The following is a 23125-nucleotide window of genomic DNA, read 5'->3' as shown; positions in this document are numbered from 1 at the left end:
TTCATTTTTTTAGGAAAGAGAGAATTATTTTTTACCTCAGTTCTGTGTGTCTGCCTTTTATTGTTGTTTTTGTAACTTAATTTGCTTTGGTTTCTTTGTGTAGTCACTAAGACATTTCCGGCTGTGAACTGTTTTCTTTCTCTAGTGTTAGCTGTATCTCACTAGTTTTGACATATAGTGTTTCCAGTGTTGCTGTTTTATTGGTAGTCCCCAGTTCTCATTTTAAATTTGTCCTTACTCCAGGGTTATTTATGAGATGGTTAAAACTTTTTAAGGTGGGTAGGATTTTATTGTCTTTCCCCTCCCTTTGTTAAAATAGTGAAGTTGCGTTACCTTATCAAGAAAGTGGTTTGTCCGGGGCACCTGGATGGCTCAGTTGTTAAGCATTTGCCTTCAGCTCAGGTCATGATCCCAGGGTCCTGACATCAAGTTCCATATCGGGGCTCCTTCTCAGTGGAGAGCCTGCTTCTCCTTCTCCCTCTCCTGGTCCCCCTGCTTGTGCTTGTGCACGTGCTCTTTCTCGCTCTCTCTCTCTCATTGTTGCTCTCTGGCAAATAAATAAATAAGTAAATAAATAAATAAATAAATAAATAAATATCTTAAAAAAAATTCCCCAAAACGTTGTTTATCCTATTTCTATTTGGATGAAAAAAAATTATGGTAAAGTACACATAACATAAAACTTAACCACTTTAACCACTAAGCATATAGTTCTGTGAAATTGAGTACATTTACATTGCTGTGCTATTTCTTTTGTTTTAAATATAGTGAGATGTCCTTATTGCCTCACTGAACTGAGTTTTTTTTCTGCATCAAAACTTAATAATGTGTCTTGTTGAATATGGGCCATTGGTTATGGGCCTGGTAAAAACCAGGGTTTTACCCCTTTTCTTTCTTTTCTCTAATTTCTGCATTGGGAAGAAAGCAGTATAGAAATTTTACTTCATTTTAATTTGATATGTAGACTTCTTAGAAGCCAATTTTAGTTTTAAATTATAAAATTTTTTTGTTTATTACATATAGAAAATTGGCTTTGCCATGAGATATTTGTAAGTGTTGTAAGAATAAAGCATTTTAAAATCAAATACATTGAGACACTGGATTAAACAAGGTTGGACAGTTTTGGTCTTTTTTAGTACTTTTCAGAGCTTATAATTATGACTCTACTTGGGATAGTGTATGCAACATTTTCAAAGCAATTTGCCCACAGACCCACCTTATCCTATGTCATTGTGGGATGCACTTTGGGAGAGGAAGCTATGAACTGACACAGACTGTTGGGAGTTTAAGATAGTTTTCAGTAGGTTTTCTCTAAAGTTATCTAAAATATTATGAATATGTTTTCCAAATAGCAAACCTACTTTCTGAACATGATTTCTGTAACTTTTAACAATGGTGATAGAGATGCAAATTAGTTATTTTTGTCCTTGTTACAGTTGTCAGGTGGAGAGAGGGGAAATATTTAGAGTAAGAGACATGTGGTGGACCACAAAAACAATAGGAAGATCTGGTGTGACTGTTGAAAAAGGAGTATGGCAGTATGGAAGGAAAGGTTTTCATGACACTGACTGACTTTAAGAATTGGGGCTAGCATTTCAGAGACCTTGAGCTGGGAGACAGAGGACGTGAATTTCAATCCCTCATGTGCTACTCTTTAGTTGTTTTATCTTGGTCAAGGTCTAGGTGCCCTACCTAGGAGGGCACTTGTTCTTGATGATCTTCCATGAGCTTCTGAGGTGGGCCCCTTCTGAGTCTGACAAATTTCCCTTCCGTTTCTTTGACCTTTATGTTTACATACAGTAGTTACCTCCTTGGGATCATTGCTGTAATGATCTCAGGAGTATTTGGCAATGAACTTACAGATGTATGTTTTATATATGCATGGAATAAACAGGATGAGAAAGGTGACATTTCTCTGAGGTGTTTGTTTTAATCCGGGTAGGTAGCAGCCCATTTTACAACCCCAAAGAAGCTGGAAATAGGTCCTAGACAATTTTCACATATTTGGAGGAAAAGATTAATTTGTGTATTTCTATTTGATCAACCACATGTTTTTTGATAGCCTCTGTAATAGTCTGCAATAATTATAGGTGCTAAACTGACATGGCGTAGGTTGTAGTTAAAAATATGAGTTTAAAAAAATAAACTGTTGGCTTTATTGTTTTATTTCTGAATAATATTCAATAATTTTGGAGTAACAATTATTTTAAGAGGAAATAAGAGGAAATTTCATTTTTTAACTAGAGCTCTTTTTTTTTTTTTTTTAAGGAAACTCTGGTAAAACTATTTATGTGTTTAATTAGAAAAGACTGGGCTTGAATTAGTATGAAGTGCCAGAGATCTTAACCACTATATATATTGTCTTTGAAATGTTTTAGACAACTAGGGTTCCTAAAACAAAGAGAGAAATGAGTTAAAATTCTTGGTTTTTGATAAAGGTTAAAGCTTTTCTATATTTTCTGATTTTGTTATTGTAACACTTTATTTTATCCTCTAATGAAGAAATATGTGTGCCTCAACATCAGGTTCTTTCTCAGTACTCACTGCTCTGATGGCATTTTTGCAGTGAGACTGGGCAACATGTATGTGGAATAGAAATGATCCAGTGTTTTCTTTAGTACTATGCATGATTTTTTTTTTGATCTAAGTATAGTATACTTATTTGATGGTACATGACAAGGTTATTGCTCCCCAAGTTGGGGAGGTTGGAAACTGTGTAGAAGTCAAGAGATTCTCAGTGTGTTGGGGAAAGAGTTGGGGCAAGGACTCCTCAGCAGCTGAAGGCCTCTTTTTCCTCTTGCTCTAATGGGGTCTGGGGTCCAGAGGGCTCTTACTCCTTGGAGGCTGTGTGGCCCATAAAGTCCATCACCTGGTTGTTATAGCCGAATTCATTCTAATATCAGGAAATGAGCTTGATGAAGTGGTCCTTGAGAGCAATGTCAGTCCCAGCATTGAAGGTGGAAGAGTGGGTGTCACTGTTCAAGTCACAAAAGACACCTGGTCCTCAGCCCAGGATACTCTTGAGGGGACCCTTTAGCAACTTCTTGATGTCATTATATTTGACAGCTTTCTTTAGGTGGCAGGTCACATCCATGACTGACATGTTGGAGGTAGGGACCTGGAAGGTCATGTTTGTGAGCTGCTTAATCAGCCCAGGGATAATCTTGCCTACAGCTGTGGCAGTACCAATAGAATGTTCTGGGCAGCCCTTTGACTATCATGCCACAGCTTCCCAAAGGGGCTGTCCAAGATCTTCTGGGTGGCAGTGATGGCATGGAGTCATGAGTCTCTCCATGATGCCAAAGTTGTGATGGATGATCTTGGCTAGAGGGGCCAGGGAGTTGGTGGTGCAGAAAGCATTGCTATCAGTCTTTAGGGAGTTGTCATACTTCTGGTTCTTGCCTATCACAAACATGGGGACATTAGCAGAAGGGGAAGGGATGATGATCCTCTTGGCCCAAACTTCCAAGTGAGCTGAGGTGGTGCCTTGCCTTATCCATGGTGGTGAAGACCTCTTTGGACTCCACAACATACTTAGCACCAGCATCACCCCATTTGATATTGGCAGGATCTCACTCCTGGAAGATGGAGATGGGCTTTCCATTGATGCAAGTTTTCTGTTCTCAGTCTTGACTATGCTGTTGAATTTACCAGGGGTGGAATCATACAGGAACATGTAGACCATGTAGTTGAGGTAAATGAAGGGGTCATCTATGATGACAGTATCCATTTTGCCAGAGTTAAAAGCAGCCCTGGTGACCAGGCACCCAATATGGCCAAATCACTTTACTTTCACCTTCACCATCATGTTTTAGGGGTATGGCTGGCACTGCATCAAAAGATGCAGCCATCTGTTGAATAGGAAGGAGCAGAGAGCCACTATTCATAATGTTTTGAATGCTATTCAGTAAAATGTAGAAGGGCTTACTAAGTAAATAAAGTAAGGTGGAGTTACCTAATGTGTTTTGAAGTAAATCTTTGAGAATGGTATGAGGAATTGATCCTCAATTCTGATCCTGAATTAGTACCAAGTGAGATAGACCAGCTTCCAGAGATGTGTTGTAGGTTAATAAGCACAAAGCATGGCATTTTCCATTCAAGGGTGAGGTTGCATCTCCTCTCTTCCTGTGGCAGATAACTTCACAGGGGAGGCTTCAGAGTTTGGCTTTGCTGAGTTCAGTATGTGAGAACTGGTAAAATATCAATTGTAATATGTTTCAAGGATTTATATTGGTTGGATTTCTGTGTAAATTTTTATTTTCATTTGACTTATTTTTATCCCACTACATGCTTTGCACTGTTAACAAATCCTATAGCTCTTCTGTTTTTTACTCATTTAATACCTTTCCTTAGAGTTTTTCTATTTACCTTTTATTAATATTTTTAGCTTATGGTATTATGGTTAGAGGAAATGGCATATGTATGATTTCAGTCCTTTAGAATTTGTTGAGACTTCTTTCATGACTCAGTATGTGTATACTGAGGGGGAAAAAAGCGAATTCTCTCATTGTTGGATAATGTGGTTTTTTCTGTCCATTAGGTCAAGCTTATTAATCTGTTAGGGATATAAATCTTCTGTATCTATGCTGATTGCTTCTTGTCTGTTTATTTTATCAGCTACTGAGATAGGTTTGAAATGCCTTCTTTGGTACATTTGCAATTTTGTATTTTGCCTTTATGTATTTTGAATATTAGTTATTAGACATATAAAATATATATATTTCCCTTGGCTTATTGAAATTATCATTATCTTGTTACTTAAAAATTCAACAGTATAGGGAGCCTGGCTGGCTAAGTTGGCAGGGCATGTGACTCTTGATCTTGAAGTCATGCTTTCAAGTCCCATGTAAGGTGTATAAGTAATCATAAGATTACTTATGAATAAATAAAATTTAAGAAAATCACCAGTAATGTTTATTGTTCAAAGCCCATTCTGTCTTAATTTAGTTTTACCATCCTGTGCTGGTTACATATAACTGGCATATCTTTTTTTTTTTTTTTTTTAAGATTTTATTTATTTATTTGACAGATCACAAGCAGGCAAAGCAGGTGGAGAGAGAGGAAGGGAAGCAGGCTCCCTGCTGAGCAGAGAGCCCGATGCGGGGCGGTATCCCAGGACCCTGGGATCATGACCTGAGTGGAAGGCAGAGGCTTTAACCCATTGAGCAACCCAGGCACCCGAGAAAATTAATTCTTAAAAGCAAACAAACAAACAAACAAAACCAGTAACAGTCTATAAGACACCTTCATGAACAGAAGTGGAAGGAAACACACTTCCCATCAGTTTGTAGGGATGTTCCATCCTCATGGACCAACAGCACATGATGCCAAGGGGTGGCTTCCTAAGGCCCACAGCTGGCTGAACAGAAAAAGCCCTAAAATGCCTACTTCAGTTTCGATCCAGTATGCTCCTTAAGTTTCTGAACTGTTGTGAATATGTATATACATAGAGAGTTACCTATTTTAAGAATCTAAGGTTTTTGAAATTCATTATCAGCTTATCATCAGAGGTGTATCCATACCCTCTTGCCTTGATTTATTTTTACTTAAAAATTTTTTTTATTAACATATAATGTATTATCAGCCCCAGGGGTACGAGTCTGTGAATCGCCAGGTTTACACACTTCATAGCACATACCTTCCTTAATGTCCATAACGCCACCACTCTCTTCCTACCACCTTCCTCCCAGCAACCCTCAGTTTGTTTTGTGAGATTAAGAGTCTGTTATGGTTTGTCTCCCTCCTGATCCTATCTTGTTTCATTTATTCTTTTCCTACCCCCTAAACTCCCCACGTTGCCTCTCAACTTCCTCATATCAGGGAGATCATATGATAATTGTCTTTCTCTGATTGACTTATTTCGCTCAGCATAATACCCTCTAGTTCTATCCATGTCGTCGCAAATGGCAAGATTTCATTTCTTTTGATGGCTGCATAGTATTCTGTTGTGTATGTATACCACATCTTCTTGATCCATTCATCTGTTGATGGACATCTAGGTTCTTTCCATAGTTTGGCTATTGTGGACATTGCTGCTATAAACATTTGGGTGCACGTGCCCCTTCAGATCACTACATTTTATCTTTAGGGTAAATACCCAGTCATGCAATTGATGGTTGTAGGGTAGCTGTATTTTCAACATTTTGAGGAACCTCCATGCTGTTTTCCAGAGTGGTTGCATCAGCTTGCATTCCCACCAACAGTGTAGGAGGGTTCTCCTTTCTCCACATTCTCTCCAGCATCTGTCATTTCCTGACTTGTTAATTTTAGCCATTCTGACTAGTGTGAGGTGGTATCTCACTGTAGTTTTGATTTGTATTTCCTTGATGCTGAGTGATATGGAGCACTTTTTCATGTGTCTGTTGGCCATCTGGATGTCTTTGCAGAAATGTCTGTTCATGTCCTCTGCCCATTTCTTGATGGGATTATTTGTTCTTTGGGTGTTGAGTTTGATAAGTTCTTTCTAGATTTTGGATACTGGCCTTTTATCTGATATGTCGTTTGCAAATATCTTCTCCCATTCTGTCAGTTTTTTTTTTTTTTAAGATTTTATTCATTTATTTGACAGAGAGATCACAAGTAGGCAGAGAGGCAGGCAGAGAGAGAGAGAAGAGGAAGCAGGCTTCTTGCTGAGCAGAGAGCCCGACACGGGGCTCCATCCCAGGACCCTGGGATCACGACCTGAGCCGAAGGCAGAGGCTTAACCCACTGAGCCACCCAGGTGCCCCTAGTTTTCTTTTAGTTTTGTTGACTGTTTCCATTGCTGTGCAAATGTTTTTGATCTTGACAAGTCCCAATAGTTCATTTTTGCCCTTGCTTCCCTTGCCTTTGGCAGTGTTCCTAGAAAGAAGTTACTGGGATGAGGTCAAAGAGGTTGCTGCCTGACTGGTATATCTTTACCATTCTCTTATTAGCCTTTCTGGTGGAATAACTTTTTTTTTTTGGTTTGTTTGTTTGATGTGTCTCTTTGCTGTGTTAAAAAAACTTTTTTCTTTATAGTTTTTCTTTAGTATTTATTCCATTTATATTGTAGTTGTTGGTATAGTTGTCTTTATAGCTACTATCTTATTTAGTGCTTTTGTTTATTCTCTTTTGTGTTTATATTTTTCTTCATGTCTTTTTTTAAAATAATTCCTTTTATTCTTTTAGTAGTTATTCTCCTGCTCTTGTTTTTTAAATCTATTATTTCTGTGAATACAATTGTAGGGTGACAATATTTTTAACAATTAAAGATATTGTTTTAGTGTCTTTTGATTGTACTTGTTGCTGTTAAGAAATTAGCTGTTAGAACAACTGTGGCTCTTTTGAAAGAGATACTCTAAATCAAGTGAGGACCTACTTATGCTTTTAGCTTTTGGACTTCCCCTTCCTGCAATATCCTTTCCCTAAGAGACATCTTCAGCCCCCAACCCAGATCAATGAGGGGCCAGGGAGATGGGAGACTACTTTTTCTTCATCTCTATTATATACTTGGTTATAATACACTGGAAGCTCTAGCTTTAATTGGGGCTGGGTTTTCATCTAACTTCTAGTTTGCATGTGCTCTGACCTTCCCTCTCATTCTTCTTGTTCATCTTGTCAGACAAATGCTCTCAGTGTAAACATCAGCTTGAGAGCTCTCGGTACCTCTCAGGGTTCTTGCCTGTACAGTCACTGGCCTAAGAATTTGGTATTAGTTAGTTCATTGATTCTTTTAAGAAGGTTTATTTTCTTATTTTTTATTGAGCATTTTTAGTCACTTTTAGAGGGAGTTGTCCCGATATGTAGCCCACTATATATCCAACCTATTCTATTGAATTGACTAGACTGAATGAATTACTGAAACAGTAAACCAAACAAAATAAACTCCAGGTACCTGGAAATCTTTAGAAGAAATCTCATGGTTTTACTAAATCAACAAATGTGAAAATAATTAATGTCAGTATTTTAGATGTTACTTTTGTACTCTTTTTGGAAAAGTAGGCATGTAGACTAACATTGGCAGCAATTTTTTTTAAGTCTACATTAGAATTGCTAACATTATTAAAAAATAGTACAGCTCTTCATTAATAAGCCTAGTCATCATAGCTTATTTTCATAGGATAATTTTTAATCATCATAGGTTTTATCCTCATAATATGATGAAATGGGTCTTTGATTTGAATGACAGATAATAGTGCAATCCAGTTATCCCTTCCAAAGAGTTAATTAAGTAGAAAATAGAACCAATCTTACTGCTTATATCGTATCCCACAGGGGATTTCAGAGGGACTAGGATAGCTCATTTCAGGTAGTAGCAAGTTGAATTGGCCTGACAGCCTCACTGAGTTTATAGAGCACTGAGATGACACATGGCTTCTTTCCAACCTAAGTGTTAAAGTAGTGGTGGTTTTCCAGTCCTGGGAATGAGTCCTCTAGGAATTGACTGACAGTTGTGATGGAAAGCACATGTTAAGGTATTTGAGAAGGTCCTTCCCCCTCTCAAATTGCACTTTCCCCCCTATATGCAGGTCAAAGGTTCAGAACCTAATGAGAAGACACAGAACAAGGCATATGGGACAAAAATAACATACGTGTATGTACTGAGAGCTAGGGAGGGTGGAAGATGTAGCTTATTATTTTTGGACAAGTAGGCTCCCTTATATTGCACTCCCATGTTAGGGAATTTTTACACTGCTCAGGTACAGCTTCACTCTCCAAGTGGAATACCCATTTAGATAAGACTTAAGATGGGGAATATGAGAAGACATATCTGTGTGGTTGGGGCCGGGCTCAAGGAGAAAGGGGCAGGAGTTGAGCTGAGCAGTTAGGCATGCTCAGTTTATTTTTTCCATAATTTCCAACTAGGTGTAGCATTTTATTTTCTCTTGAGTAGAATAAATAAAGGAACAGAGGGAGGATGAACAGGTTATATAAATTTGTTCTCACCATATACAAGGAAACATCAGGAATGGGGAGGAAGCAGTGAAGAAGTTCAGGTATCTTTAAAGCTTTTTTTCCCCTAGGAGCCATACAATTTATACTCTATGATATTAATAGTAGGAAGAAAAACTAAAATGTTAAAATATGCTACTTTTTATGACTTGGTTAAGTGTCCATGTATGTTGTTTAATTTCTAAACTGCCTTGTGTTTTATTATTTTGATAAATGCCCAAGTATGTGTAGCTTGTAGAATGTAAAATAATTGTGCAAACCTAGATCTAACTCTGTGTCTTCTATTTTATTTTACATTTTCATGAAAAATAAATAATTTTTGATTGAAAAAGTAATGTGTACTCTTAACAATTCAAATAATGTAAACATATCCTAAGTAAAATTAGTGGACCCCACTCCCCCCAGCTCACGCATACTATACTGTTAACAGGTGTTATATCTCTTTTTATGTCTTTCCTTTACTTATATATTTACATATGTATATTTTCTTGTTAAATAAACATGGGATTACATTATGCATACAATTTTTAAGATTTTATTTAATTGACAGACATAGCGAGAGAGGGAACGTAAGCAGGGGGAACTGCAGAGGGAGAGGGAGAAGCAGGATCCCCGCTGAGCAGGGAGCCCAGTGTGAGGCTTGATCTCAGGACCCTGAGATCATGACCCGAGCAGAAGGCGTGCTTAATGACTGAGCCATCCAGGTGCCCCGGCATACAATTTTTAATATAGTTTTCAAATTTCAATTGACATATAACTTACATAAATTACTCAGATATTTAGTGTGTATGTATTGCAAATATTTTCTCCCATTCTAAAACTCTATGAAGCATAATGGTGTCATTATGGGTAGAAATTTATTTTTTATGGGGGTTACTTTGCCAATTTTTTCTTTTATGCTTAGTGCCTTTTTTTTCCTAAGAAAGCTTTGCCTACCCTGAAATAGCCAATACATTCTTTATGATCTCGTCTAGAAGCTTTTTTGTTTTAGCTTTTGCATTTAAGTCTGTGACTCATCTCAAATTAATTTGTAGTATAGAGTTTCATGGGATGTTTTATGGTTCAGAACATAGTCCAACATGGTAACGTTTTGTTTGATCTTGAAAAGGACATCGTGTTTTACTTCTGTTGAATAGAGTGTTATATCTGTGTCAAAATTGGTTGATTGTGTTATCTTTCTATATCCTTATTGAGTTTCTGCTACTTGCTCTGTCAGTTATTGAGAAAGAATATGGAGTTTCGAAGCTAAAGTTGCGGGTTTGTCTATGTACTCTCTCAATTTTATCAAGTTTTGCCTCAGGTATTTTGAAGTTCTGTTGTTAAGAGGCATAGTTAGGATTGTTATATCTTCTTGTTGAATGAGTCTTTGTGAAATGATCTTTATCTATCCCTGGAGATAATTTTTGCTCTGGAATCTGCTTTCCTGAAGTAGTATAGCCCTTCTGGCTTTCTTTTGATCACATTAGCATGATATATATTTTCCATTCTTTTATTTTTAACTTGTGAATTTATTTATAAGGGGTTTCTTGCAGATAGCCTATATGTGAGTCTTGTTTTTAGAAAAAATCTAATTTGAGAATCTCTACCTTTTAATTAGTATGTTTAGACTTTTATATTTAGTGTGATTGTTGAAATAGGTTTAAATCTGCCATTTATGTTGTTTGTTCACCCATCATTTTGTTTCCTTTTTTCTTTTCCTGCATTCTTTTGAAATTGACTTTTAAATGATTCCATTTTATCTCCTCTATAGAGTTATTACTCATTTTTCTTTACAGTATTAATCTCTAACATATTACAATTGACTTTCAAGTAATGATACATGGATTCATACAGATAAGAACTTTGTATAAGAAGCTTACACCAGAACTTACTGTATATAATGTTATATAAATTTATATATCCTATATAAGAAATCTATATAAGGCCATTACACCAGGATATATCTAGTACTCCATTTCTAGCCTATTATTGTACATTTTACTTCTACATGTTTTGTTTTTTGTTCTATATATATATTTAAAAATTTTACTTATTTATTTGACAGATCACAAGTAGGCAGAGAGGCAGGCAGGCAGAGTGAGGAAGAGAAGCAGACTCCCTGCTGAGCAGAGAGCCCGATGTAGGGCTCGATCCCAGGACTCTGGGATCATGACCCGAGTTGAAGGCAGAGGCTTTAACCCACTGAGCCACCCAGGCACCCCTGTTCTATATATTTTAAAAGATTTTACTTATTAGAGTGCACATATGAGTGGGGTGGGTGAGGGGCAGAGGAGGAGGCAGAGGGAGAAGCAGTGTGCATGGCTTGATCCCAGGATCCTGGGATTATGAGCTTAGCTGAAGGCAGATGCTTAACAACAGAGTCACCCAGGCGACCCTGTTGTTGTACCTGTTGAGGTACAACTGACACAATTTTAAGTGTGATATAGTGATAATTTGATCTATATATACAAGGTGAAAGGATTCCCTCACTGAGTTAATTAAAACATCAATCACCTCATATATTTATCTCTCTCTTCTTTTTTGGATGAGTGCATTTGTATTCTACTCTTTAAGTAAATTCCCATTGTACAGTACAGGGTTGTCGACTATAGTCACCGTGTTTTACATTAGATCCTCAGACCTTATTTATTTTATAGCTGAAAGTTTGTACCCTTCACAAACCTTCCCTATCCACCCCCACCTTTATCTTTGTTTTTGAAAGGTATTTTTATTGGAAATACATTTGTAGGTTGACAGTTACCAGTCTTTTTTTGTTTTTTTTCCTTTATGTTTTAAAGATACTGCTCGCACTATCTTCTGGCTTGCATTGTTTCTGATGAGAAGTTTTCTGTTACCCTTATCTTTGTTCCCCTCTACATAATGTGTCTTTTTCTCTTTAGTATTGTTTTTAACAGTTTGAGTATGATGTGCCTTGGTGTAATTTTTTTTTTTTTTGCTTGATTCCTTCCCAATTGAGGTTCATTGAATTTCATAAGTTGAGAATTACTAGTTTTTGTGAATTTAAAAATTTTCAGCCTGTATTTCAACCTTCCACTGCTCTCTTGCCATCTTTGGGATTTTATTGTATATACATTAGGTTGTTTGAAGTTGCCCTATAGTTCACTGATGCATTGATGCTCTGTTCCCTTTCCCTGCCCCCAGCCTTCTTTCTGTGTTTATTTTAGATAGTTTTTATTGGTAATTTCTATGTCTCAAAGTTCAGTAATCATTAAGTTTCCAGAATGTAATCTGTTAATCCAACTCAGTATATTTTTCATATAAGACTCTGTAATGTCTGGCCTTTTGATTTGGGCCATTTTTATATCTTCTATTTCACATTTTATCATGCTTATGCTTTCTTCTTCCTTCTTAGGGTATAGACAATATTTATAATAGCCATTTTAATATATTTTTCTCTAAATCCATTGTATGTTTCATTTCTAACTAAATTTTCTTCTTAGGAGTCATTTTTTTTCTGTTTCTTTGCATGTGTGGCAATATTAATGGATGCCAGACATTGCACTTTTTATATTGTTAGGTGCTAGAGTTTTTGTATTCTTATTTTGAAAATTTTTCTATTTTGCAGACACCTGGCTGGCTCAGTTGTAGGAACATAGGACTCCTGATCTGAGGGTTGTCAGTTCAAGCCCACATGGGGTGTGGAACCAACTTAAAGATTTTTTTTTTTTTTTTAAGATTTTATTTATTTATTTGACAGACAGAGATCACAAGCAGGCAGAGAGGCAGGCAGAGAGAGAGAGAGAGAGAGGAAGCAGGCTCCCTGCAGAACAGAGAGCCTGATGTGGGACTCGATCCCAGAACCCTGGGATCATGACCTGAGCCGAAGGCAGAGGCTTTAGCCCACTGAGCCACCCAGGTCCCCCTTAAAGATTTTTTTAAATTTGTAATTATCTTTTATTCCTTTAAATTCTTGTGTGGTTTTTCTTGGATCATTTAAGTTATGTAGAAACAGTTTGGTCCTTTTTAAAAAATTATTTTATTAACATGTAATTATTATTAGCCCCAGGGGTACAGGTCTGTGAATGATTAGGCTTACATTTTTCACAGTACTCACCATAGCACATACCGTCCCCAATGTCCATAACCCAACCACGCTCTCCCTACCCCCCCAACCCCCCAGCAACCCTCAGTTTTGTGAAATTAAGAGTCTCTTATAGTGTTTCCTTCCCAATCTCATTTGTTTCATTTTTTCCTTCCCTGTCCCCTAAGCCTCCCCACCCTGCCTCTCAAATTCCTCATATCAGAGAGATCATATGGTAATTGTCTTTTTCTGATTGACTTACTTCGCTCAGCATAATACCCTCTAGTTCCATCCAAGTCATTGCAAATGGCAAGATTTCATTTCTTTTGATGGCTGCATAGTATTCCGTTGTGTATATATACCATATCTTCTTTATCCATTCATCTGTTGATGGACATCTAGGTTCTTTCCATAGTTTGGCTATTGTGGACATTGCTGCTATAAACATTTGGGTGTACATGCCCCTTCGGATCACTACATTTGTACCTTTAGGGTAAATGCCCAGTAGTGTGACTGCTGGGTGGTAGGGTAGCTGTATTTTCAACTTTTTGAGGAACCTCCATGCTGTTTTCCAGAGTGATTGCACCAGCTTGCATTCCCACCAACAGTGTAGGAGGGTTCTCCTTTCTCTGCATCCTCGCCAGCATCTGTCGTTTCCTGACTTGTTAATTTTAGCCATTCTGACTGGTGTGAGGTGGTATCTCACTGTAGTTTTGATTTGTATTTCCCTGATGCCGAGTGATGTGGAGCACTTTTTCATGTGTCTGTTGGCCATCTAGATGTCTTCTTCGCAGAAATGTCTATTCATATCCTCTGCCTATTTTTTGATTGGATTATTTGTTCTTTGGGTGTTTGAGTCTGATAAGTTCTTTCTAGATTTTGGATACTAGCCTTTTATCTGATATATCATTGGCAAATATCTTCTCCCATTCTGTCAGTTTTCTTTTAGTTTTGTTGACTGTTTCCTTTGCTGTGCAAATGCTTTTGATCTCGACAAGTCTCAGTAGTTCATTTTTGCCCTTGCTTCCCTTGCCTTTGGTGGATGTTTCTAGGAAGAAGTTGCTGTGGCTGAGGTCGAAGAGGTTGCTACCTGTGCTCTTGTCAAGGATTTTGATGGATTCCTGTCTCAAATTAAGGTCCTTCATCCATTTTGAGTCTATTTTTGTGTGTGGTGTAAGGAAATGGTCCAGTTTCATTTTTCTGCATGTCGCTGTGCAATTTTCCCAACACCATTTGTTGAAGAGACTGTCTTTTTTTTTTTCCACTAGCCATCCTTTCCTGCTTTGTCAAAGATTAGTTGACCATAGAGTTGATAGTCCACTTCCAGACTCTCTATTCTGTTCCATTGATCTATGTGTCTGTTTGTGCCAGTACCATATGTCTTGATGATGACAGCTTTGTCATAGAGCTTGAAGTCTGGAATTGTGATGCCACCAACTTTGGCTTTTTTTTTTGCAATATTCCTCTGGCTATTTGAGATCTTTCCTGGTTCCATATAAACTTTAGGATTATTTGTTCCATTTCTTTGAAAAAAAAAATGGTATTTTGATAGGGATTGCATTAAACGTGTAGATTGCTTTAGGTAGCATAGACATTTTCACAGTATTTGTTCTTCCAATCCATGAGCATAGAAGGTTTTTCATTTCTTTGTGTCTTTCTCAATTTCTTTCATGAGTGTTCTATAGTTTTCTGAGTACAGATTCTTTGCCTCTTTGGTTAGGTTTATTCCTAGGTATCTTATAGATTTGGGTGCCATTGTAAATGGGATCAACTCCTTAATTTCTGTTTCTTCTGTCTTGCTATTGGTGTATAGAAATGCAACTGATTTCTGTGCATTGGTTGTATATCCTGACACTTTATTGAATTCCTGTACAAGTTCTAGCAGTTTTGGAGTGGAGTCTTTTGGGTTTTCCACATAAAGTATCATATCATCTGCAAAGAGAGTTGGATGACTTCTTTGCTGATTCAGATGCCTTTAATTTCTTTTTGTTGTTTGATTGCTGAGGCTAGGAGTTCTAGTACTATGTTGAATAGCAGTGGTGATAATGGACATCCCTGCTATGTTCTTGACCTTGCGGGAAAAGCTCTGTTTTTCCCCATTGAGATGATATTTGCTGTGGGTTTTTCATAGATGGCTTTTTATATTGGGCTATGTACCCTCTATCTCTACACTTTGAAGAGTTTTGAACAAGAAGGATGCTGTACATGGTCAAATGCTTTTTCAGCATCTAATGAAAGTATCATATGGTTCTTACTCTTCCTTTTTCTAATGTATCACATTGATTGATTTGCAGATGTTGAACCAACCTTGCCCTGGAATAAATCCCACTTGGTCGTGGTGAATAATCCTTTTAATGTACTCTTGGATCCTTTTGGCTAGTAATTTGCTGAGTATTTTTGCATCTGTGTTCATTAAAGATATTGGTCTGTAATTCTCCTTTTTGATGGGGTGTTTGTCTGGTTTTGAGATCAAGGTAATGCTAGCCTCATAAAGTGAGTTTGGAAGTTTTCCTTCCATTTCTATTTTTTGGAACTGTTTCAGGAGAGTAGGTATTAATTCTTCTTTAAATGTTTTGTAGAATTCTCCTGAGAAGCTTTCTGGCCCTGGGCTTTTGTTTTTTGGGAGATTTTTGATGACTGTTTCAATCTCCTCACTGGTTATGGGTCTGTTCAGGTTTTCTTTTTCTTCCTGGTTCAGATTTGGTAGTTTATAGGTCTCTAGAAATGCATCGATTTCTTTCACATTGTCAAATTTGCTGGCATATAGTTGCTCATAATATGTTCTTATATTGTTTGTATTTCTTTGGTGTTGGCTGTGATCTTTCCTCTTCCATTCATGATTTTATTAATTTGGGTCCTTGCTCTTTTCTTTTCGATAAGTCTGGTCAGGGGTTTATCAATCTTATTAATTCTTTCAAAGAACCAGCTTCTAGTTTCGTTGATTTGTTCTACTGTTCTTTCGGCTTCTATTTCATTGATTTCTTTTCGGATCTTTATGATTTCTCTTTTGCTGGATTTAGGCTTCCTTTACTGTTCTTTCTCAGCTTCTTTAGGTGTAGGGTTAGGTTGTGTACCGAGACCTCTCTTATTTCTTGATAAAGGCTTGTATTGCTATATACTTTCCTTTTAGAACAACCTTTGCTGTGTCCCAGAGATTTTGAACATGTGTTTTCATTTTCATTTGTTTCCAAAATTTTTTCAATTTTTCTTTAATTTCCTGGTTGACCCATTCATTCTTCAGTAGGATGCTCTTTATCCTCTATGTATTTGAGTTCTTTCCAGCTTTCCCCTTGTGATTGAGTTCTAGCTTCAGAGTGTTGTGATCTGAAAATATGCAAGGAATGATCCCAGTCTTTTGGTACCAGTTGAGACCTTATTCGTGAACCAGGATGTGATCTATTCTGGAGAATATTCCATGTGCACTAGAGAAGAATATGTGGATATTTGGGATGGAATATTTTGAATATATCTCTGATGTCTCTGATGTCCATCTGGTCCAGTGTGTCATTTAAAGCCTTTATTTCCTTGTTGAGCTCTTGTTTGGATGATATGTCCATTTCAGTGAGGGGGGTCCCCTACTATTATTGTATTACTGTTGATGTGTTTCTTTGATCATGTTGTTAATCGGTTTATATACTTGGATGCTCCCATGTTAGGGGCATAGATATTTAAAATTGTTAGATCTTCTTGTTGGACAGACTCTTTAGGTATGATATAGTGTCTTCCTCATCTCTTATTATAGCCTTTGGCTTAAAATCTGATTTATTTGACATAAGGATTGCCACCCCAGCTTTCTTTTGATGTCCATTAGCATGGTAAATTATTTTCCACCCCCTCACTTTAAATCTGGAGGTGTCTTTGGCTCTGAAATGAGTTTCTTCTAGACAGCATATTGATGGGTCCTGGTTTTTAATCCATTCTGATACCCAGTGTCTTTTGATTGGGGCATTTAGCCTATTTACATTCAGGATAACTAATGAAAGATATGAATTTAATGCCACTATATTTCCTGTAAGGTGACTTTTACTGTATATGGTCTCTATTCCTTTCTGGTCTACTCTTTTAGGCTCCCTTTTGCTTAGAGGACCACTTTCAATATTTCCTGGAGGGGTGGTTTGGTGTTTGCAAATTCTTTTAATTTTTATTTGTCCTGGAAGCTCTTTATCTCTCCTTCTATTTTCAAAGGCAGCCTAGCTGGATATAGTATTCTTGGCTGCATATTTTTCTTGTTTAGTGCTTTGAATATATCATGCCAGTTCTTTCTGGCCTTCCAGGTCTCTGTGGATAAGTCCGCTACCAATCTAATATTTTTACCATTGTATGTTACAGACTTCTTGTCCTGGGCTGCTTTCAGGATTTTTTCTTTGTCACTAAGACTCATAAGTTTTACTATTAGATCACAGAGTGTGGACCTATTTTTTTTGAGGTGCGTTTTCTGTGCCTTCTGGATTTTGATGCTTGTTCCCTTTGCCATATTAGGGCAATTCTCTACAATAATTTGCTCCAATATACCTTCTGCCCCCCTCTCTCTTTCTTCTCCTTTTGGAATCCCAATTATTCTAATGGTATCATCTTATGGTATCACTTGTCTCTTGAATTCTTCCCTCATGGTCTAGTATTTGTCTCTCTTTTGCTCAGTTTCTTTATTCTCCATCATTTGATCTTTTATATCACTAATTCTCTCTTCTGCCTCATTTATCCTAGCAGTAATTGCCTCCATTTTTTATTGCACCTCATTAATAACTTCTTTGATTTCAACCTGGTTCGATTTTAGTTTTTTATTTCTCCAGAAGGGATTTTATTTCTCTAGACAGGGTTTCTATAATATCCTCCATGCCTTTTTTGAGCCCCGCTAGCACCTTGAGAATTGTCATTCTGAACTCTAGTGCTGACATATTACCAATGTCTGTATTGATTAGGTCCCTAGCTGTTGGTACTGCCTCTTGTTTTTTTTTTTTTTTTTTTTTTTTGTGGTGAGTTTTTCTGCCTTGTCATTTTATCCAGATATGAATATATGAATGAGAGAATAAAATACTAAAAGGGTGGCAAAGACCCTAGAAAAATATATGCTAACCAAATCAGAAGACATCTGAAACAGGAATATATATATATATATATATTCCCCCCCATTCTTCTCCATATATCTCTATATATATTCTTCCCAATATATATATATAATATATATATATATTATATATATATTAGGCTGATGAATAAGACAGAGTCATCCATTTGATTTTGGGTGTATTCTGGTCTCTTAGAAGAAATTACCTCCTAAAATTTTAAAGAAAAAAAAAGTATATATATACACAAAGATTATAGTAAACACAATGAAGGGGTGGAATATGACTGTAAAGATGAAAATTAAAAAAAAAAGATTCTAAAAAATGAATTGATAAGGGAAGTTGGTTGTAAAATGAAAAAAAAAGGGGGAGAATGTGATCAGACTGGAGAGTAGAACAAAATCATGTGCTAAATTTAGGATATGTTTTGATTTATTAGAAGAAATTGTATCCCAACATTTAAAAGAAAAAATCCTATATGTGTACTAAAAATAAAATTAAGTACAATGAAAGGGTAAAATATGACTTTAACAATGAAAATTTAAAAAGATTAAAAGAAAAATATATTCTTAAGATAAAATAGTTAAAAAACATTATAAGAGGAAAGAGGAAAAGTTAAAAAATAGAATAAAAAAGGAAATTAAAAAGAATTCACTTAACAAGACTAAAGGATCGTGGGGAAAATGCCATGAATTCTATGCAGTGCTTTTTCATAGCTCTGGAGTTCATAGTTCTTGTTGATCTGAACTTGGTCTTGGCTGGATGTTCTTACTGATCTTCTGGGGGAGGGGCCTGTTGCAGTGATTCTCAAATGTCTTTGCCAAAGTTGGAATTGTCATGCCCTTACCAAGGGCCACGCTAAGCAATCTGTTCAGGTTTGCTCTCCAGAGCTTTTGTTCCCTGAATGCTTTCTGTAGAGCTCTGGAGGATGGGAGTGAAAATGGTAGGCTTCCAGTCTCTGGCCTGGTGGAGCTTAGATCTCAGGGCTCCACTCCTCAGTGCAAAAAGCAGTCAATCCCTCCCGTCTCTCTAGTCTCTGGATGCACTCTGTGCTCACCTGGCCTGTGATTGAGCATTTTTATCTCTGGTGCACAGCCCTGTTTGGAGTTGCCAAACCTAGAAGATTCCTGCCACACATTCCTGTGCACTCCTCCCAGAGGAGAAAGGAGGGGGTTTCCTTGGATCTGCCACTTGTGCAGTCCCTGCTTGAAGGGTAGTGGCCTGAGAGTACCTTGGATCATGGCTTAAGGTATCCCTGAACTGAGAGCCTATTCCTTGGCTCCAGTTCCGTCTCTGTAGTCAGCTTCCCTGCTCTGATACCTGACAGCTTCACCACCCTCAGACATCCCTGGTCTTTTGGTATCCCTGCGGGTCCTGAGACCACCCTGTGCCTGTGAGGGCTCGACTCCTGTGTAGCTTCTGGAGCATTGTTCCCCAGTGGAGTAGACTTCCTCAGTGGAGCAGACTTCGCAGTGGATCAAAGTTCTGATTATGTACTCTCCTGCTCCATGGCTTCCTGGGAGCTGCCCCTTCCCACTGCAGTCTCTCTTCCTGTTGCTTCGGATTCACTTCTCTGCACATCCTACCTTCCAGGAAGTGGTCGATTTTCTGTTCCTAGAATTGCTGCTCTTCTTTTCGATCTCCTGTTGAGTTTGTAGGTATTCGGAATGGTTTGATAACTATCTTGCTGAACTACTGGGACCTAATGCTGTTTCAGTTTGCTATTCCTGTGCCATCTTGTTTCCTCCAGTTTGATCCTTTTTTTTTTTTTTTAAAGATTTTATTTATTTGACAGCGAAATCACAAGTAGGCAGAGAGGCAGGCAAGAGAGAGAGAGGGGAGGAAGCAGGCTCCCTGCTGAGCAGAGAGCCCGATGCGGGGCTCGATCCTGGGATCATGACCTGAGCCGAAGGCAGAGGCTTTAACCCGCTGAGCCACCCAGGCGCCCCCAGTGTGATCCTTTTTGAGGCTAGTTTTTAAGCATTGTTAGGACAATCCAGAACAGCCTTTAGTTTAGTATTAATTTGGTCACACTCCTGAGGCAATACATTTCTTGGGACATTGCCTTGTATTTTAGGTGGTGTTTGGCTGATTGGTATGCTAATTATTTCCAGCCTGGAGTGATTCCTAAAGATTGTTCTTCTTGGTGCTTTTGATTTTAAAAGTATCTTCCATTTTTATGTTATACTCATATTACATATTTTTCAGATTATTTTAGCATTTTAATTTTTAAATTTATTGTATTTTTCTTTTTCAAGTTTTTATATAAATTCCAGTTAACATACAGTGTAATATTATTTTCAGGTATAGAATTTTAGTGATTCATCAGTTACATACAACACGTAGTACTCATCACAACATAATAGTCATTGCCCACATAACCCACCCTCCCTTCCAGTAACTCCCAGTTTGTTCTCTGTAAGTAAGAGGTCTGTTTTATGGCTTGCCTCTCTTTTTTTCTCCCATGTTCTTCTGTTTTGTTTCTTAAATTCCACATACAAATGCGACCGTAGAGTATTTATCTTTCTCTGAATTATTTTGTGTAACATAATACACGTCACTGCATTTGGCAAGATTTTGTTCTTTTTGATGGCTAAGCAATATTCCAGTGTGTGTGTGTGTGTGTGTGTACCACATTTTTAAAATGCATTCTTTAGTTGATAAACATTTGGGATCTTTTCATAATTTGACAATTACAGATAATGCTGCTATAAAAAAAGGGTGCATGTGTCCCTTCAAATCCGTATTTTTGATCCTTTGGGTGAATACCTAGTAGTGCAATTGCTGGATCGTAGGGCATTTCTATTTTTAACTTTTTGAGGAATCTCTGTACTGTTTTCCAGAGTCTCTTATTTTTATTAAAATATATTAAAATTATGTTATGCTAAGTTTTAGTGATTAAAAGATTAAATTGATTTAGTGATTAAATTGTCGTAATTTCATAATAGTCTGAAAGGATGATCACATCTTCTAAGTACCTAATACATGCAGAGGCAGATAATATATTCTTGGTATCAGGCCTTTATTTGCACTGGTTATGAATAAATTGCATGTATGTATTTCTCCTGTTAAATAACCCCCTTTCACTCTTCTCTCTTTCACTAGGAAGAACGTATTGTGAATCACATGGCTGCAAAGATTATTGAAAATGTCTGCACTACCTTTTCTGCTCAGGCCCAGGGCTTTATTACAGGGGAAGTTGGACCCGTCTTATGGTACCTATTCAAACATTCCACTGTTGATTCTCTCAGGATCACAGCAATATCGGTAAGATGGAGCATCTTTGGGGGATATATCTGGGTATATTTAAATACGAAGTCTGACAAACTGCCAGAAATAGAGTAAATTTCAAATACAGTAAAATTTCAGTGAATAAGTAGCACACAAATCTCAGACTAATATAGTTGGTGAGAACAAGAATTTTTCTTTTAAAACAAAATTTTCAAAATTGGGGTTGGAAAACCTTGGAACTGTGGGGACCTTGTGTGACCATATGTTATGGTTTCAGAAACAATTGGGAAGTGATAGTGGAATACTGTGCTCATGGGTAGGGCATAGCACTTGGTTTGGTTTATGTTTAGTGTTCCCTGATTTTTCCTGCTAGCCCCCTCTTTCAGATTTTATACTAAATTTATTGTGAATTAATTATGAGGTGAATTCATGTTAATGTTCAGGCATCTGTGGTTTTGCAGCTTTTGTATTTTGATTGGCTGTCTACTACTCTGCTCACATGGTTATGGTGACTTGGTGTAAAAGATAATTATGTATGAAGAGGTGTTAACATGGTTGTATCAATTTAACAGTCTGTTGAACAAATACAACCCTTGCTCATACAATTTATTAAAATACTCTTTTTGATCACTGGTCTCATGTGGACTCTCAGTATTTTATGGCAGCCTTGCTGTCTCTCTCTCTCTCCCCTGCTCATTCTTGCACTTCTCTCTTTCTTCCCTTACTCTCTTTCCTTAGACCTCCAACCCATATTTTTCTCCTCCATCCTCACTAAGTGACTTTCTCCAGTACTTCCCAGAGAAAAATGGAGACTTCCAGTGGTAATTATCCCAGCGTACGTCTACCATCTCTGTAGACTAATTTACATCCCACCGCCTGCCCTTACCTGGTCCTGTCTTTCCCTCCTGTTAGAGTTGATGAACTATCCCTTCTCCTGGTAGAGACAAATCTCTCCCTATTTTTTCCCATCTTCCTCCTGTTCCTTTCTTGGGAATTTCACTCAAATGGTTATTTTTGCTCTTTCCTGAATCTTTAACTCTCCCTCTCTACTAGATCATTCTAATCAGCATTCAGATATTCTTTATCCCATTACAAAGAATAAAAGCACACATGCCGACATATCAAAGAGTCGCTGGGCTTCATGTCCCCCTTCACATCCGTACTTCTTTAAAGAATTATTGCCACAAACTGTCACTCCTTTCTGGCCGTTTCCTCTTTAACCCAGTGCAGTATCTGCCCCAAAATGCCACTGAAGCTGGTCTTGCTGAGATATTTATTGACGTTTGTGTTGCTAAATCCTGGTAATATTTATGGATGTCTTCCAGTTCTTACGTTAAATTTACCTATGTAACAAATGCTAACCATTCTGTTTGTTGACTGTTATTAAGCAAAGGGTATGTAGCATCTGCCTCTCCTCCTGTCTGTCTCTTACACACACACACACACACACACACACACACATGCTTCTGGAGCCACATGATTTCAAACTGACAGAAAAATCCTAATTATGATATTAGTAATTATGGAGAGACTGTCAGAAAGAATTACAAAGTATACCAGTGAACTTTCTCAAGGCACCTTGGAATCCTATCTTAGAACATCCATTTTACACTACATCTTCTCTCTATACAATGGAATATTACTCAGTCATCAGAAAGAATGAAATCTTGCCATTTGAAATGATGTGGATGGAACTACAGGGTATTATGCTGAGTGAGGTAAGTCCGAAAAAGACAAATAGCATATATTCACTCGTGTGGAATTTAAGAAAGAAAACAGAGGATCGTAGGGGAAGGGAATGAAAAAGAAGATGAAAACAAAGAGGGAGGCAAACCATCAGAGATTTAACTGTAGGGAATAACCTGTGGGTTGTTGAAGGGGAAGGGAGTAGGGGAAT

At 37.4% G+C, this 23125-nt stretch overlaps 1 protein-coding gene across 2 annotated transcripts in view; it reads left to right on the top strand.

Moving 5' to 3' along the window:
• ULK4 (unc-51 like kinase 4) overlaps positions 1 to 23125 on the top strand; it is a 651105-nt gene that overhangs the window by 96099 nt on the left and 531881 nt on the right. For both annotated transcript variants that reach the window (XM_059162312.1, XM_059162311.1), the window contains exon 20: positions 21103 to 21264. In XM_059162312.1, coding sequence (XP_059018295.1) covers positions 21103 to 21264 — 162 coding nt within the window. The remainder of the gene's footprint in view (positions 1 to 21102; positions 21265 to 23125) is intronic.

The sequence above is a fragment of the Mustela lutreola genome, chromosome 2 (genome assembly GCF_030435805.1).
Source record: "Mustela lutreola isolate mMusLut2 chromosome 2, mMusLut2.pri, whole genome shotgun sequence".
NCBI classification, from domain to species: domain Eukaryota; kingdom Metazoa; phylum Chordata; class Mammalia; order Carnivora; family Mustelidae; genus Mustela; species Mustela lutreola.
This window is presented reverse-complemented; position numbering and strand designations above follow the sequence as displayed.